This window comes from Vicia villosa, linkage group LG1 (assembly GCF_029867415.1).
Source record: "Vicia villosa cultivar HV-30 ecotype Madison, WI linkage group LG1, Vvil1.0, whole genome shotgun sequence".
NCBI lineage: Eukaryota > Viridiplantae > Streptophyta > Magnoliopsida > Fabales > Fabaceae > Vicia > Vicia villosa.
Window position 1 is genome coordinate 246,318,797 of NC_081180.1, and position 13,871 is coordinate 246,332,667.

General features: G+C 34.5%; 2 protein-coding genes across 2 annotated transcripts; both read right to left on the bottom strand.

The window, feature by feature from the left end:
• Positions 1 to 3,747: 3,747 nt before the first annotated feature.
• LOC131625085 (E3 ubiquitin-protein ligase RING1-like) lies at positions 3,748 to 5,804 on the bottom strand. Its single transcript, XM_058895987.1, has one exon. It carries the CDS (start codon positions 5,679 to 5,681, stop codon positions 4,446 to 4,448), a length of 1,236 nt encoding a protein of 411 aa, XP_058751970.1. The 5' UTR covers positions 5,682 to 5,804; the 3' UTR covers positions 3,748 to 4,445.
• A 6,904-nt stretch (positions 5,805 to 12,708) lies between these two features.
• On the bottom strand, positions 12,709 to 13,499 carry LOC131598473 (uncharacterized). Its single transcript, XM_058871071.1, has 2 exons — positions 13,205 to 13,499; positions 12,709 to 12,890 (listed from the first exon to the last, which is right to left on the bottom strand). The coding sequence occupies exons 1-2, from the start codon at positions 13,497 to 13,499 to the stop codon at positions 12,709 to 12,711; spliced, it is 477 nt and encodes a 158-aa protein (XP_058727054.1).
• Positions 13,500 to 13,871: the final 372 nt, after the last annotated feature.

Genomic DNA, 13,871 nt, shown 5'->3' on the forward strand with positions numbered 1-13,871 from the left:
GACATTTGATTTGATTGATTTTTCTGTGGATTGTTGGTTAGTTGGATTTTGCTTTCAAATTCAATTCAAATTGAGATTTTCTTTTCACTATTAAATTTTTTAAAAATGTGTAATTGACAACAAAAAGAATATTGAATTTACAACAAATATAATAAATGCTCACTTTTTTTCTTTTCATTTTTCTACAAATTTGATTGTTGTCCGATAACAAGTCACATAGAGAAAGATTTCAGAGTGACATTAAGCGAAAGAGCGCATTGATTAGGTAATTCTTCATTCTATCCGGGACAGATAATTCCTTTCTCCAGACACGTCGACAAATGTCTAATTAAAATCAACAACCATCTGCACAATCACCTTCTCACACGTGTAGGGATTAATATACTATATAAGAAAGAAAATGTGTCATTTCAGTTTTTTTTTTGATATATTCTCACTCTTACATTACTCTCTCAGTGAGTGGGGGAATTGAAGTGCTAATCTTGCAAGTCAATCTCTTTTCCGCCGTATCGAAAACTTACTCCACTGATCCAAGATCTCACATCATAGTTTGACTAAGCATTTATGGTTTTCAACCGAAATAGTGGCGGTGCCTGTGCGAATTGACTTTTGATTCCTACAAAATTCTCTAAGAACAATAATTTTGTATCTTATGAGTGCTAAATTGTTGTGAGTTTGAGTATGAATAATTAGCACTCATCGACTTAATTTGTTTGCTTTTTATCAATAAACTTCAACTTTAGTGTATATTTGGTATAGTTTATGTTATAGTGTATACATTGCATTATTATGCAAATATCATTGATTTTGATTGTTTTTATCTCATTTTTTAGGTATTCAAGCAATGATATTTAGTCATTGTAATATAGATAATTGAATAAGCTTTCCAACGCTTCTGATCGGGCGTAAATCGGAGTTACGGTTCTTTAGTTATGGTGAAAACAAGAACCATTTTATCTTTTTGTTGTCAATTTCGCCATGCGGGCTCAAGGCTGTTAGATGTGAATTCGAAGCTCATTGAAAAGAAGATTCTGAAGAAACAAATGATTGATCTCATGAAGGAATATTAACTTCGACATAGGTGGAAGACATATTCGACAAAAATGTTTGAAGCTAGTCATACTGATAGGCCGATTGTTCTATATGGGACTTAAAAATATTTTAAGTCAATCGGGCTTAGAGTTTGACGTGGAAGATTTCGAAATTGGCCAATGGCGGAATTTTTTTGGCCTTATCTGTTCCTTGAGAAAGACGTATGGAGGCTTGCAAGAGACGAAGCGCATGCAGACATAAACGTGTCATCTTCAGAATAGAAGACCGTTGTAGTCGAATCAGTAAATATAAGATTCTTAGTAGATAGATTTTCCTTGTGTTCAACATTGTACTATACTCAAAATACTCAAAGTATCTAGCGTATTGAGAAACGAGTCTCTAAGAGAAATGTACGTTTGAAACACCTTTCTCGTTTACGGTTTGAAAGCAGTTTATTTATATTTAAAGCCATTTAGATTTCCTTTAATTTTATGTGGAAAACCTTCACATTTCTGTTCGATTTATCTCCCTTCGCCATTTATCTTTAAAATCAAAATCTTTACAATTATGTTTCTTTATCTTTAAGAATTTCTTTACATTTAGCATCCAGAAAACTTAAATAAACACATTACCCCTATACACATATTTCCTAGGATCAATCTATTCGATCCTACAAGTAACCAGAGATATTTTCGAAGACTAGCACTTGTTTATCAAAATCAAGGGTAAACAAATTGGCACGCCCGGTGGAACCCTTGTGTATTGGGTAATATTTAAAAAAAAAAATCTAATTGTTTTGTTAGTTCTACAAATAACTTCCTCTCAAACTTTGTTGTATGAGATTAAGAAGTACAGTTAATATAGATTGAAAAATAAAAAACTCTGACTGATTCTCTAGTAAGTTATTCATTAACTTCTTGGCCAATTTATTTTCTTGCTAACTTTAGTGTGAGCTTTTAAGTGTTTGTGGATCAAAGTGGTGTCAGACACCTAGAGTCGAATACTAGTCTAAGGAGATTAAAAAGGGATTGTCCAAAACACTCTTAAGCGAAAATAATTATCTTTTGAGAAATCTAAGCAAGAAATAAGTAAACAATAGAATTCCCTCTCGGTTTAGAAAGCTTCAAAAACATTTGAGTTATGTTCGAGAAATAATCTAGGGGAAGAAATTCTCCAAGGCACAATGACTTCTTTGAAACCTAACATAATTAGTTTAGCTGATGGAGGTGACGAGCCAATCACCATGAGTTGCGTTTTTTTCTCCATATTCTTTTGCTACAGTTTTTTTGTTATCATCTCCCACGTCCTGATATAGTTATGTTAGTCTTTGTTCACGGACAACATCGTTTTCTGGCGGACCTATTGGTCGGGCCTCCGTAGGAACAGTCGATTGCGTCAAATTATCTGGTTTATTCTTGTAACCATGGGTGTGGTGTCCATAACAGCCACAACTAGAGCAAATATTTTGAAGAGGTTAATACTGCATGATGTACCACGGGCCATTAACATTAACCTTTCTGACAACCAGCAAGGTGAGATCAATCTCCACGTAAATTCTTGCAAACCTTTAACTCTCTACATTCAAGGTGTTAGTATCTACCTTAAGCCCTAGAAATCAAATCCAAATCAGAGTCTTCTCCACCTTGGCGAGAGGAGATTCAAAGTCCGGATAGGCCACTTCCAAATAATGGTCAAACAACATCCACGACCCTTCTGACACAATTTTCTTCCTATTTGCGAGCAGTTCACACTTCACCATAAAGAAATCATTGTCAACGTCCATGATCTCAAAATCTCTTGTAAGTTTCCACATCTTGTTCAAACTATCCTTCAACAAATGATAGCCCACATTCTTCCCAAGGATTTTTATGACTAGCGCCTCTTTTCAAGGATTGCACAGTTCTTGAAAAATCTTCTCATCCATCGTGACCTTTAACAACAATTGATTTTCTCCTTCAAGAGAGACTTTCATAAATTCCTTTTCAATCAGGTTCACTCTCTCCTTCACAGTAGTTGCTCCTTGGCTTTTGATGAGAATATCCTAGAACAACAGTCTCGGAGGCTTAAATGCAGCATTATCCGGTGGCCAGACCGACGTCGGTGTGAAAACGACAAAAAAGTTGTTGTTATTAACGTGACTATTGAAAAGCAACAATTATACAAATTCTTTGGATTTTCTTTTCAATATTTTACTATTATATTTTTATTTATTAATTTTTTTATTTAACTATTCTACTAATTACTATTAATAAATATATTTTTTCTTTAAAAAATTGCGCTTAATTTAAATATATTGCTTTTATGTGATGGAAGGAGTAATAAAATAAGAAAAAATTTATCATGTTTGTCACGTTATTTTGTCTTAGACTTTTAAGAGAAATGATTTAGTTAATTTTTCTGTTTATTGTTGATTAGTCGGATTTCACTTTTAAATTCATATCAACTTGAGATTTTCTTTTATACTAAATCTGTTTGAAATTGACAAAAAAATTTTTTTTTGAATTTTAAAACAAATATAATGTATATTATATTTTAAAATAATAATTTATGCTCACCACTTTTTTTCTCATTTTCTTCCATTCCTACTAAATTTTTTTCAATAATATAAATTTGTATTTTAAATGGCAATTAAATCATGAATGTAAAGGTAATGTAACTTTAGACCTTTTCATTGTATTTTATAACGTTTATGTTCCACTCACGTCACTCCATTTGTGCTGGTTTATTTCGTTTTGTATAATTCATACAGACATCTCATGAGTGTTCGGATTGAACATATGACAAACTCCATAATGCAGCTTCAGAATCTAGATTCTGAATTGTGTGTTTTCTGAAGCACTTCTGTATTTTATTCAATTTGGTATGCATAATTTTAGATATGGACACTCATCATGAACCAACCGTAGTTTGAATGCGATGTTTGTCCGTTGAAACACGGAGAAGCAGATGCAAACTGATTCTTCTGATTGACACACTTCTCAATCTCCTTAATTTCAAAGCCCCGGAGTGTTGCGAACTCTTTGCCAGAAGGGCAGCCGATGAAAGTTTTGACAGCTCGTAGTCGTCTTGACAGGTTAACATGTTGTGATCCAAGCACAGAAGATAAGCAAGATGACATTTGCACGAGTTACATACTATTCTTGTGAAAAAAACAACTTTACAACAAATACATTTGCACAAATACAATAAATCTTCATCATATATGGAACAATATCAGCAAAAAATTGAACAATATTTATTTGTAACTTAATTGTTTTGCTATTATACACTTGATGCAGCACATAGTATTTTTTAATGCATGCATAAAACTTTGAAAGTCTCAGGCTCTCAGCTTGTTGAGAGTTGCTGAGTTACATGTATATAGTACTTCAGTTGTGAAGTTAGCATAAAAGCTAATAACAATAACAATAAAATCAAAAGTTTCTCAAAATCGCATTCGGCTTTTTCTGATTGCGGCTATACCAAGACAGAAGAAACTTCCCATTGTATGAACTTGATCTCTTCATTGGACTAGCAACACCCTGCAAATATCTTGTTGACCTAAAAGAAAAACTACTACTAGTACTACCTTTCGATGTAGTTGCCAAATTCTCACTTCCATTAAACTTCGAAACACTATCTTCATTACCATTACATTCTTTTGATACAACAGTTACAACAACATTATTGATACCTGCAACAAATGAATCATCCATAGAAACCGATCTCCTAGGCTGAACAACACTAGCCACATCGACAACTGGTCTTCCATTTTCACATAACTCCAATTGCCCGGCTTCCCCTTCTACTCTATTCGTCAACTCAGAATCATGAGCCCTAATTTCAAGCCCTAAATTCGATTCAGTTTCACCACTATTTTCATCAGAAACCTCAATTTGTGTATGAGAATCAACAACAATAGACTCCAAAGACTCAACCCTTTCAATTGCAGGATTAGTACTAACAATTGGAGCTCTACACATAGGACAATTAGTATGAGAACTAAGCCAAGTATCAATACAAGGTAAATGAAAAGCATGATGACACTTAGGTAAAAGCCTAAGACTCTCATCTTCTTCAAACTCACTCAAACAAACAGAACAATCCGTTCCTTCAATCAAACCTTCGCCTTTCTTATACTTGCAAACACTAATTGCATTTATAACCGATTGTTGAAGACCTTGAGTTCGAATATACCAAATCGGATGATCCACAATAGAATCATCATGTTGTTCATCATCAAAATTCATCACCTGAGTTTGCTGAATCCTTGATGATAGTGATGATGATGCTGGTGCTGGTGTTCTTGTCCTTGCCACTGTCCTTAACCTTGTTCTCGTTCTTCTTGACCTACAATTGACACAACATGCACGAATACAAACAAGGAAGAAAGTAAAAGCAAGAAGAGAAAGAGTGATGATGAAGTAATTGATGATTTTGTGCTGGTTTTGATTTGATGAGGAATAGAAAGGAAATTCTTGTTGTTGATCTTGTGGTGGTGGTGGTGGTGGTGGAGGGTAATAGTAATTAGGGTATAGAGGCTTGGTTTTGAGACAGTTTTTGAAGCAATTAGCACAATCATTGTTCAATGAACATTTGGATACAGAGTTTACTCCATGGCATATCAATTCACATAACTCTGGGATCAGTTTTCTGTGATGATGTTCCATGTTATAGTTCAACTCAGATTTTCATGTAAGTTGAAATTGATGATGATGATGATGAAAAAGTGAGGTTTACAATTTTGACTTTTCAGCTTCCATTGTATGAGTACTATTATTGTAATGTTTGTATTAAATTAAATTTTATACAAATATGAATGGAGTGTAATAATCCTCTAAAGATAATTAAGGGGAATACTCTGTCTTTGACTTTTAAAGATATTTGATTTGATTGATTTTTATGTGGACAGTTGGCTAGTTGGACTTCACTTTCAAATTCAATTCATATTAGGAAAGGGAAATATTTAAGGCATCATATGAATTATTACTAGACAAAGTGAAATTCCAATATGTTATAAAATTCTATTTGAATCGGACTTTAAGACTATATAAAAAATAACGGAAAATATATTTTCGAATATATTTTGAAGATGCATTCTCAGATACTTTTATTTAAAAATGTGCCAGATTTTTTTCTCCTTTTTCACTTCTATAAAACACTCTTTAAATCTCAATTTTTTTCAAACTCTCTCAATTCACATTCTCACAAAATCATTCAACCAACTACAAAATTTCTTCCATCAACATCAAGTCGTTAAAAGAGTTCACTCAACACCAAACTCAACTCACAATTTGTAAATTTTTTATTTTTCTAATTTTAATTATTTTCTATATACATTTGTATAAATTGAGGATTAAGATATGTAATAGGTGTTTCTATTGAACAATGATTTATTTTGGATGTTTTGAGGGACTGCATGTCTGCCATTGGCACTATTATGGGTTGTAGAAAATTTTAGAGACACATCTATATAAATTTTCAATATTTTGATTCACAGAGACCGGAGACTCATCTCCGGAATTTATCAGTCTGCATTTTTTGACATTTTCTGCTTGAAATCATCGTGTTTTGTATGTATAACACTTGTGTGGTTTACTTATAAGCATTATGGCTAATAGGTAAGACAAACTAAGGCACGACAAGATTGCACAATATGCATCGGTTCGGAGTGAAAAGACTCGAACATAGCATGCACATGTTATTTCTAGCTCGGTTGACGTGGAGGTGTTAGATTTCGGGGCTCATGCATCTCCAAAATAGAGCATACATTGGTGAGGACGAGAAAATTGTGTAGCATAGAGCATATGCTATGAGAACATACATATTATATCTGGATGACACTTCCATTTTTGTGGACAAGAGTGCAGCTGGTGGACCGCTTGTTTGGTCTACATGTACTCCAAGTTATCCAAAGGTTGTATGTGGACCAAACAGGTGACAAACAACATCACACTATTTACGATAACATTTCAGCATCTTTTAGTGTTTGTGTGTCATTTTCATAACGCTTTTGCAACACCATTAATAATTATTCATTTGTCCTATTTGCGGGCTTGCATCTTTTAGTACTTACCACACATATTTGGGTGGTCATATATTCCAACATACACCGAGGAAATGCCACGTGATTCTACATTCACTTTGCTCAAAGGGAATTAGGCGACAGAGCCATACCGAGTGCATTTTGATCGCTTGGTAGCAGAGGATATACACTTCCATTATTACGTCACTCACTGTGAAACGCGTCCCTTGGAGGACATTTCCTTCTACTCTGTATGTTTAGCTTGTGGTTCATGTCTAACATATCCTTATCTTCTTGAGTGCATCATGCGGCACGTCAGGCATATGCAGATTATTCCTAGAGACCCTTATGTATCTGCTTCTTCTACTATGACACATAGAGATAAGGATACTATGTTTGATTATTATCTTAATCATCTGGTACCGAATGAGGCATGAAGTACCATAGCTCCTAGCGACTAGAGTTATGGAGACGGTTACATCCGATGATTATTCATGATTTCACATCCTTATATGATACATGATGCTCTAGTTTAGTTCATCAGAAGATACTAAAGGAAAAGCAGACTAAAGCAAATCATATTGTTGATGTGTTTTCTAGATTTCGTCATATCTTATAGATTAGGCAGATGGGTATTAATAAAGGACTTTCCAAATGGCTCTGAGGCCATGGATGTTGTAGATGTCATGATGGCGGAGGCACGGGAGGCATTACAATACATGAGGTATCGTAGGAATAGGGGGTCCCGAGTCTATCACACGCAATAGTTTATAGTATTTGTACTCTAGATTTATTATCAATTGTATTTTATTTTAACTTATTTTGACTTCATTTTGTACTATGGAACTATTACTTTATATATGTCATTTTCTTTATATTTGTTGTATGGTTTAATTTATACAACAAAAAAATAGAAAATGCTAGTATAGCTAAACATATCGTCTAATTAATCAGATCATCTCTAAATCAAAGGCAAAGACTACTGTCTGATGTGGTTCTAGAGCTACATCTCCGGATTATGTTTGATGTGAATACGGAGATGCATCTTCGAATCAATTTATTTTTAACAAAGAGAGTTTCAATGAGGAATGGATGTTATGTACATTGGGTTGTTCCGGAGATGCATATACTGAAAAAACTTTGGAATATATCTTGGGTGTTTCTCAAATTTTCCATTTTGACTGAAGTACATGATGCGTCCAGAGATGCATCTCCATAATCTAAAGGGCAAGTTTGCATTTTCATAGGGTGTTTTTCCATCACTTAGGATGGGATTACTAATTCCCTTAAGGAAATGTTTCTTCCATATATTGGTAGAAAATAACCCTAAAGAAACCCAAAAATGCTCTTTAGAATCTAGAAGGATAGGTTAGAACATATGATCACCCAGTAATGCGTAGAAGTGAGGACCCATCTCTGGAAATGGTATATATGAATTATTAGTAATGGCATCGCACAAGTGTTATGAAAATGATACACAAACAGTAAATGATGCAAATATGTTACTATCAATAGTGTGCAAATAACACCCATCTATTTGATCTTCCACATACAAACTTCAACTAACTTGGAGTACATGTAGACCAAACAAGTGGCCCCCGATTGTACTCATGAATATGCTCAAAGTCAGTGGAGTTTCTAAGGTAAACGACGTCCACATAAGTGGTACTCTTGTCCATGAAATTAGACGTGCCAACCAAGTACAACAGGTATGCTCTCAATATGTATGCTCTATGTTGTATAACTTGCTCATCATCGCTAGTGGTTTTCTCCACCGCTGTAATTTTTTATGCACTAGGAATCAAAACCTAGCGTGACACCCTTTAGTGTCTTCAATCTTCTTCAAGGAAAACCCTGGATCAACTCCCAGATATATCACCATTGTTGGGTGAGAATATGGATATCAATGATCTATAAAATAGGGTTGAATAGACCCTTTCCCAATTAGACATTTTCAGAAAAGAATTTTAGGTCCCATGTACAAAATCAAAGATTTTAGAAAGCGCGGTAGCAAAACACAAAATACAAGAGTTTGAAAGCATCTCAATGAAACAATTCATATGAAATGGTACACAAAGTTCTATTTGCATTTGATTACTTCGAATGCTAGTTAATCATAAGACTACACAAGTAGCATTTCGAAAAAGATTTTTCAAAACACATAGCTTATAGATTCTCTTAAAATGATGATTTAAGTCATGATACTTCAATAAGATTGATCCACCACATACCTAAGCTTATAAAAAATTCTAATTTACGTGGGATACAATCAATGTGAATATGCAATAGCATGGTAGTAAATGCTTGAAAAATAAAAGAGATAAGGGAAGCAGAAAAGATACACAACGATATATAGTGGGTCACCTGTCGTCCTCGCATTGCCTATTCTACTTTTTAATGGTGTTAAAACCATCGACAGATAATCACGATCTTTCACTATTTTGATAAGTTTGATTTAAGTGTTTTGGTAACAACAAAATATTAAGCAATAAACGACATTGTTGATGCAGACAATTTAAACTGATAACAAAACAAGATCTCAAAAGAACTTGATACAATTATTCTTCACATGCACAATAAATATGCTTAGAGTATTCGTGTGTAGCTATTAACCCTTTAATCCTATTGATTTCTTGTTCTGAGCAATTATCATGGCTAAGCATTCATTGGACAACTCCCAACTTTTTCTGCGAGCAATCTTTCTCCAACTCCACCAAGAATGGACAACTTCCAATCCCGCCTTACGGACACTTGATAATTGATCCCGCTAAAGTTTTCCTAGGAGTATATTGAAACACTCTTCTTGATGAATATCAAATATACCATTCTGGATTCAAGAAATAATACCTGCACCTGTTACAAAGAACAAAACTTCACACAAAAACTTTAGATATCCTAATGCACCATTAGTCTCTCTCAAGCACTAAATATTTAGAGGTTGAGGACCATAAAGATGGAATTATGACTAAGGATGAAGATGATGAGTAGTGCTCGGTAATATCACAAACCAAAATACAATACAATGTGTTAGTCAAGGTATAGATGAATGTGAAAGTAGAACACAACACAAGGTTCTAACAAGTTTCTAGTTGAATGAATCTTGGTAACGATGATATTCTTAAGATTTATTAATCATGAAAAACACAACAAGATTAATTAACTCACTCTCTAATTCACTCAACACAACAACACAATTTCACAAAACAAAGATGCAACAAAAAGGATAACGAATTTGACATCAAATCATAATTAAGAAGTTGTTTGTAGAAAAAAGAAGAGAAAAGATCATAGTGTAAAGAAAATGAACACACAAAGAAGAAAAGACAAAGAAATACACCATAGGTTTCACACACTTATTCCTTTCATCAAGGAAAATCTATTTAAATGAAATATGAAAAATGGGTCTTTGAAGCAATGATTCAAATCAAGTGAAAACCATGATTCAAATCAATTTTGGACTATTGAAATTGTTAATTCTAATCAAGTTAAAACTATGATTTAAATCAATTTAGATAGAGATAAAATGAGACTTCAAAAGCATGTTTGATTCAAATCAATATATGTACTTGATTCAGATCATATGAGGTTGTGATTCGAATCATATGTATTTTGTAATTCGAACAATTTGGCTAGAGAGTTTCCCATATTTCACAAAGCTCATAATTTGAATAATATATTATACTTAATTCAAATCAATCCACTAATATTTCAATTTTAGTAACTTTAACTTGTGATTCAAGCTACGCCTGTGGAAATGATAAGAGAGCCATATGCTCAAAAATAGAATACTAACAAGGATTAAAGAGGGTAATTACAAGAATAGAGAGAGTTCTTATTGGTAGAAGTTTCTAATAGACAAAGAAATTATAAAGAAATTGAAATAATAAAAAGTGTACAAGCACAACGAACAAATTAAATTCAAATTACAAATACGCAATCCAATATGATGAATAATAAGCAAATGAAAAAACATCAAAACAAAAACGACTCAAAATTCACAAGTGTTACCAACAATTCATAACAAACAAATCATCATCTCAACAACTCAAAATGCAACTCAAATGTGACTCAGACTTATGCAAATGCATGTGGTACCATTTGGAGTAAAACTCCCATCGTCTAAAAAATTGCCATTTGGGCCATCGTCACTTTTGCCATTTTCAGGCCATCATCGCTTTTGTCATTTTCAGGCCATCGTGTCTTTATACAATGGATGTGACTCAATGATGCAACATCCAAAATTACAACATTCATAACATGTCACAATATCGGCTAAACATCATCAACTTAATGCCAAGATTCTGGCAACGATAATATCATTACTGTTATAGTAAGTCATCACTTCTCAATCACGTCATTATGTCATCATAAGGAAAGTACATATCATCATCTCAATAGAACCGTATCTTCATAAGGAAATCATACATCAAGTTATACCACAACATGGTTACGTCAATTCATAACAAAGAGCATACTTCATATGTTAACACTACATAGTTCATCACTTAATCCTAATAGAAATAATAGGAGACTATATCCTATGAATCATTTTATTAAATCATGGTATAGTTCATTGTGTTATCTTTCCAACTCTTCGAACGGTGCATCAATCGGAGTCCGGAAACTCAAGTTATGGTCTTTATAAAAATTGTCAAAATTTGGATTCTATGAGCCCACGCAATCTTTTTTCAGGTTGATGCATAACTGAGTTTGTCCCCTTCGGGTTTGCTCAGGTCAACCATGAGTCGACTCATGCTGGTATTTTGAGATCCTATGAATCGACGCAAACTTTCCTTAGGTCGACGCATAGCTATTGAAAACTGAATTTTTGCCTTTGCGGGTTAGCTCAGGTCGACCCAGGCTTCTGTATAGGTCGACTCATGTTACAACTTTCCCCTACTTAGAATATTTTCTTCCTAGAAAATTTACCTCAATCAAACAACTCAAGATACGACTCTCGTATCTTGCTTTCCAACTCCCACGTCATACTCTCTCCGATAGTTTTCGACCAAACTACCTTTACCAAAGCAATCTCTTAGCCTCTAAGCGTCTTCGTTTCACGATCCTCAATTCGTACCTGCATAGTCTCCACCGTGAGGTTATCCCGTACTTGCTCATCATCCATATGAATCACATGAGAAGGATCAGAAATATACTTCCGGAGTTGTGACACATGAAACACGTCATGCAAATTTGAAAGATTCGGTGGTAACGCCACCCTATACGCCACATTTCCAACCTTATCTGAAATCTGATACGGACCAATAAAACAAGGAGTGAGCTTCTTAGAATTCAATGCTCGCCTCACACCGGTCACCGACGTGACTCTCAAAACACATGATCACCCGCCTGAAATTCCAAATCTTTCCTTCTATTATCATGGTAACTCTTCTGCCTACTCAGAGAAGTCTTCATCTTCTCACGAATCAACTTTACCTTCTCAGTAGTCTCTCGTACAATCTGCGGTCCAAGTACCATACTCTCACCGGATTCATGCCAACACAATGGAGTCCTACATCTCTGACCATACAATGCTTTGAAAGGTGCCATTTCAACACTAGAATGGTAACTATTATTATAAGTGAACTCGATCAATGGAAGATAAGTATCCCACGTACTCCCTACTCAAGAACACAAGCTCTTAGCAAATCCTCTATCGATTGAATCGTCCTCTACGTCTGACCGTCTGTTTGAGGATGATACGCCAAACTCAACCTCAACTTAGAACCCAGTGCTCCTTGTAAACTTTTCCTAAAATCTGAAGTGAACCTCTGATCTCGATCCGAAATAATACATAAAGGAACACCATGCAACTTAACAATCACATTGGTATAAATCTCTACCAACTTCGAAACTGGATAAGTGGTGTTAATAGGAATAAAATGAGTTGACTTCGTAAGCCTATCAACAATCACCCAGATCGAATCATGTCCTCTCACGGTATTCAGTAAACTCGTCACAAAATTCATTCAAATGCTATCCCATTTCCATTCTGGAACTTCTATCGGTTGCATTAATCCTGAGGCTTCTGGTGTTCAACTTTTGATTTCTGACAAGTCAAACATGCATACATAAACTGTGCTATATCCCGCTTCATTCCAGGTCACCAAATAAAATTCTTCAAATCTTGGTACATCTTAGTAGCTTTTGGATGAATACTCAAATTACTTCTGTGACCTTCTTCAAGAATCGCTCTCTTCAAATCCACGTCATCAGGAATACAAATCTGATTATGGAATCTCAACACACCTTGCGCATCCAACTTAAAATCTCTATCCTCATATTGATCGATTCCAACCATCAAATCCACCAATTTCACATCTAACTTCTGAGCTTCCTTGATACAATCCAGAAAATCATTATTAATCTTCAGCATACCCAACCTAACACTCTTAGGCGTTACTTCACAAACCAAACTCATATCTTTGAATTGCTCAGTCAATTCCAACTTCTTAACCATCATCGCTGACATATGCAAAGTCTTTCCGCTTAAAGCATTGTCAACAACATTAGCTTTTCCTGGATGATAATTCAAACCAAAATCATAATCTTTCAACAACTCTAACCACCTTCGTTGTTTCATATTCAACTTCTCCTGATCAAACAAATATCTCAAACTTTTATGGTCGCTAAACACTTCAAATCTAGAACCATAGAGATAATGTCTCCAAATCTTCAATACAAACACAACCGCAGCAAGCTCTAAATCATGCGTAGGATAATTCTTCTCATGAACTCTCAACTATCTCGATGCATAAGCAACAACTTTATAATTCTGCATGAGCACACCTCCTAAACCCATCTTAAAAGCATCATAATAAACACCAGATTCTTC

What these genes read in the sequence shown, in the direction of transcription:
- LOC131625085 (XM_058895987.1), bottom strand. Translation starts at nt 5,681, where the DNA reads ATGGAACATCATCACAGAAAACTGATCCCAGAGTTATGTGAATTGATA.
- LOC131598473 (XM_058871071.1), bottom strand. Translation starts at nt 13,499, where the DNA reads ATGATGGTTAAGAAGTTGGAATTGACTGAGCAATTCAAAGATATGAGT. An exon ending in TCTTGAAGAAGGTCACAGAA is followed by an intron (nt 12,891 to 13,204) that starts GTAATTTGAGTA and finishes CCACTTATCCAG; the next exon opens with TTTCGAAGTTGGTAGAGATT.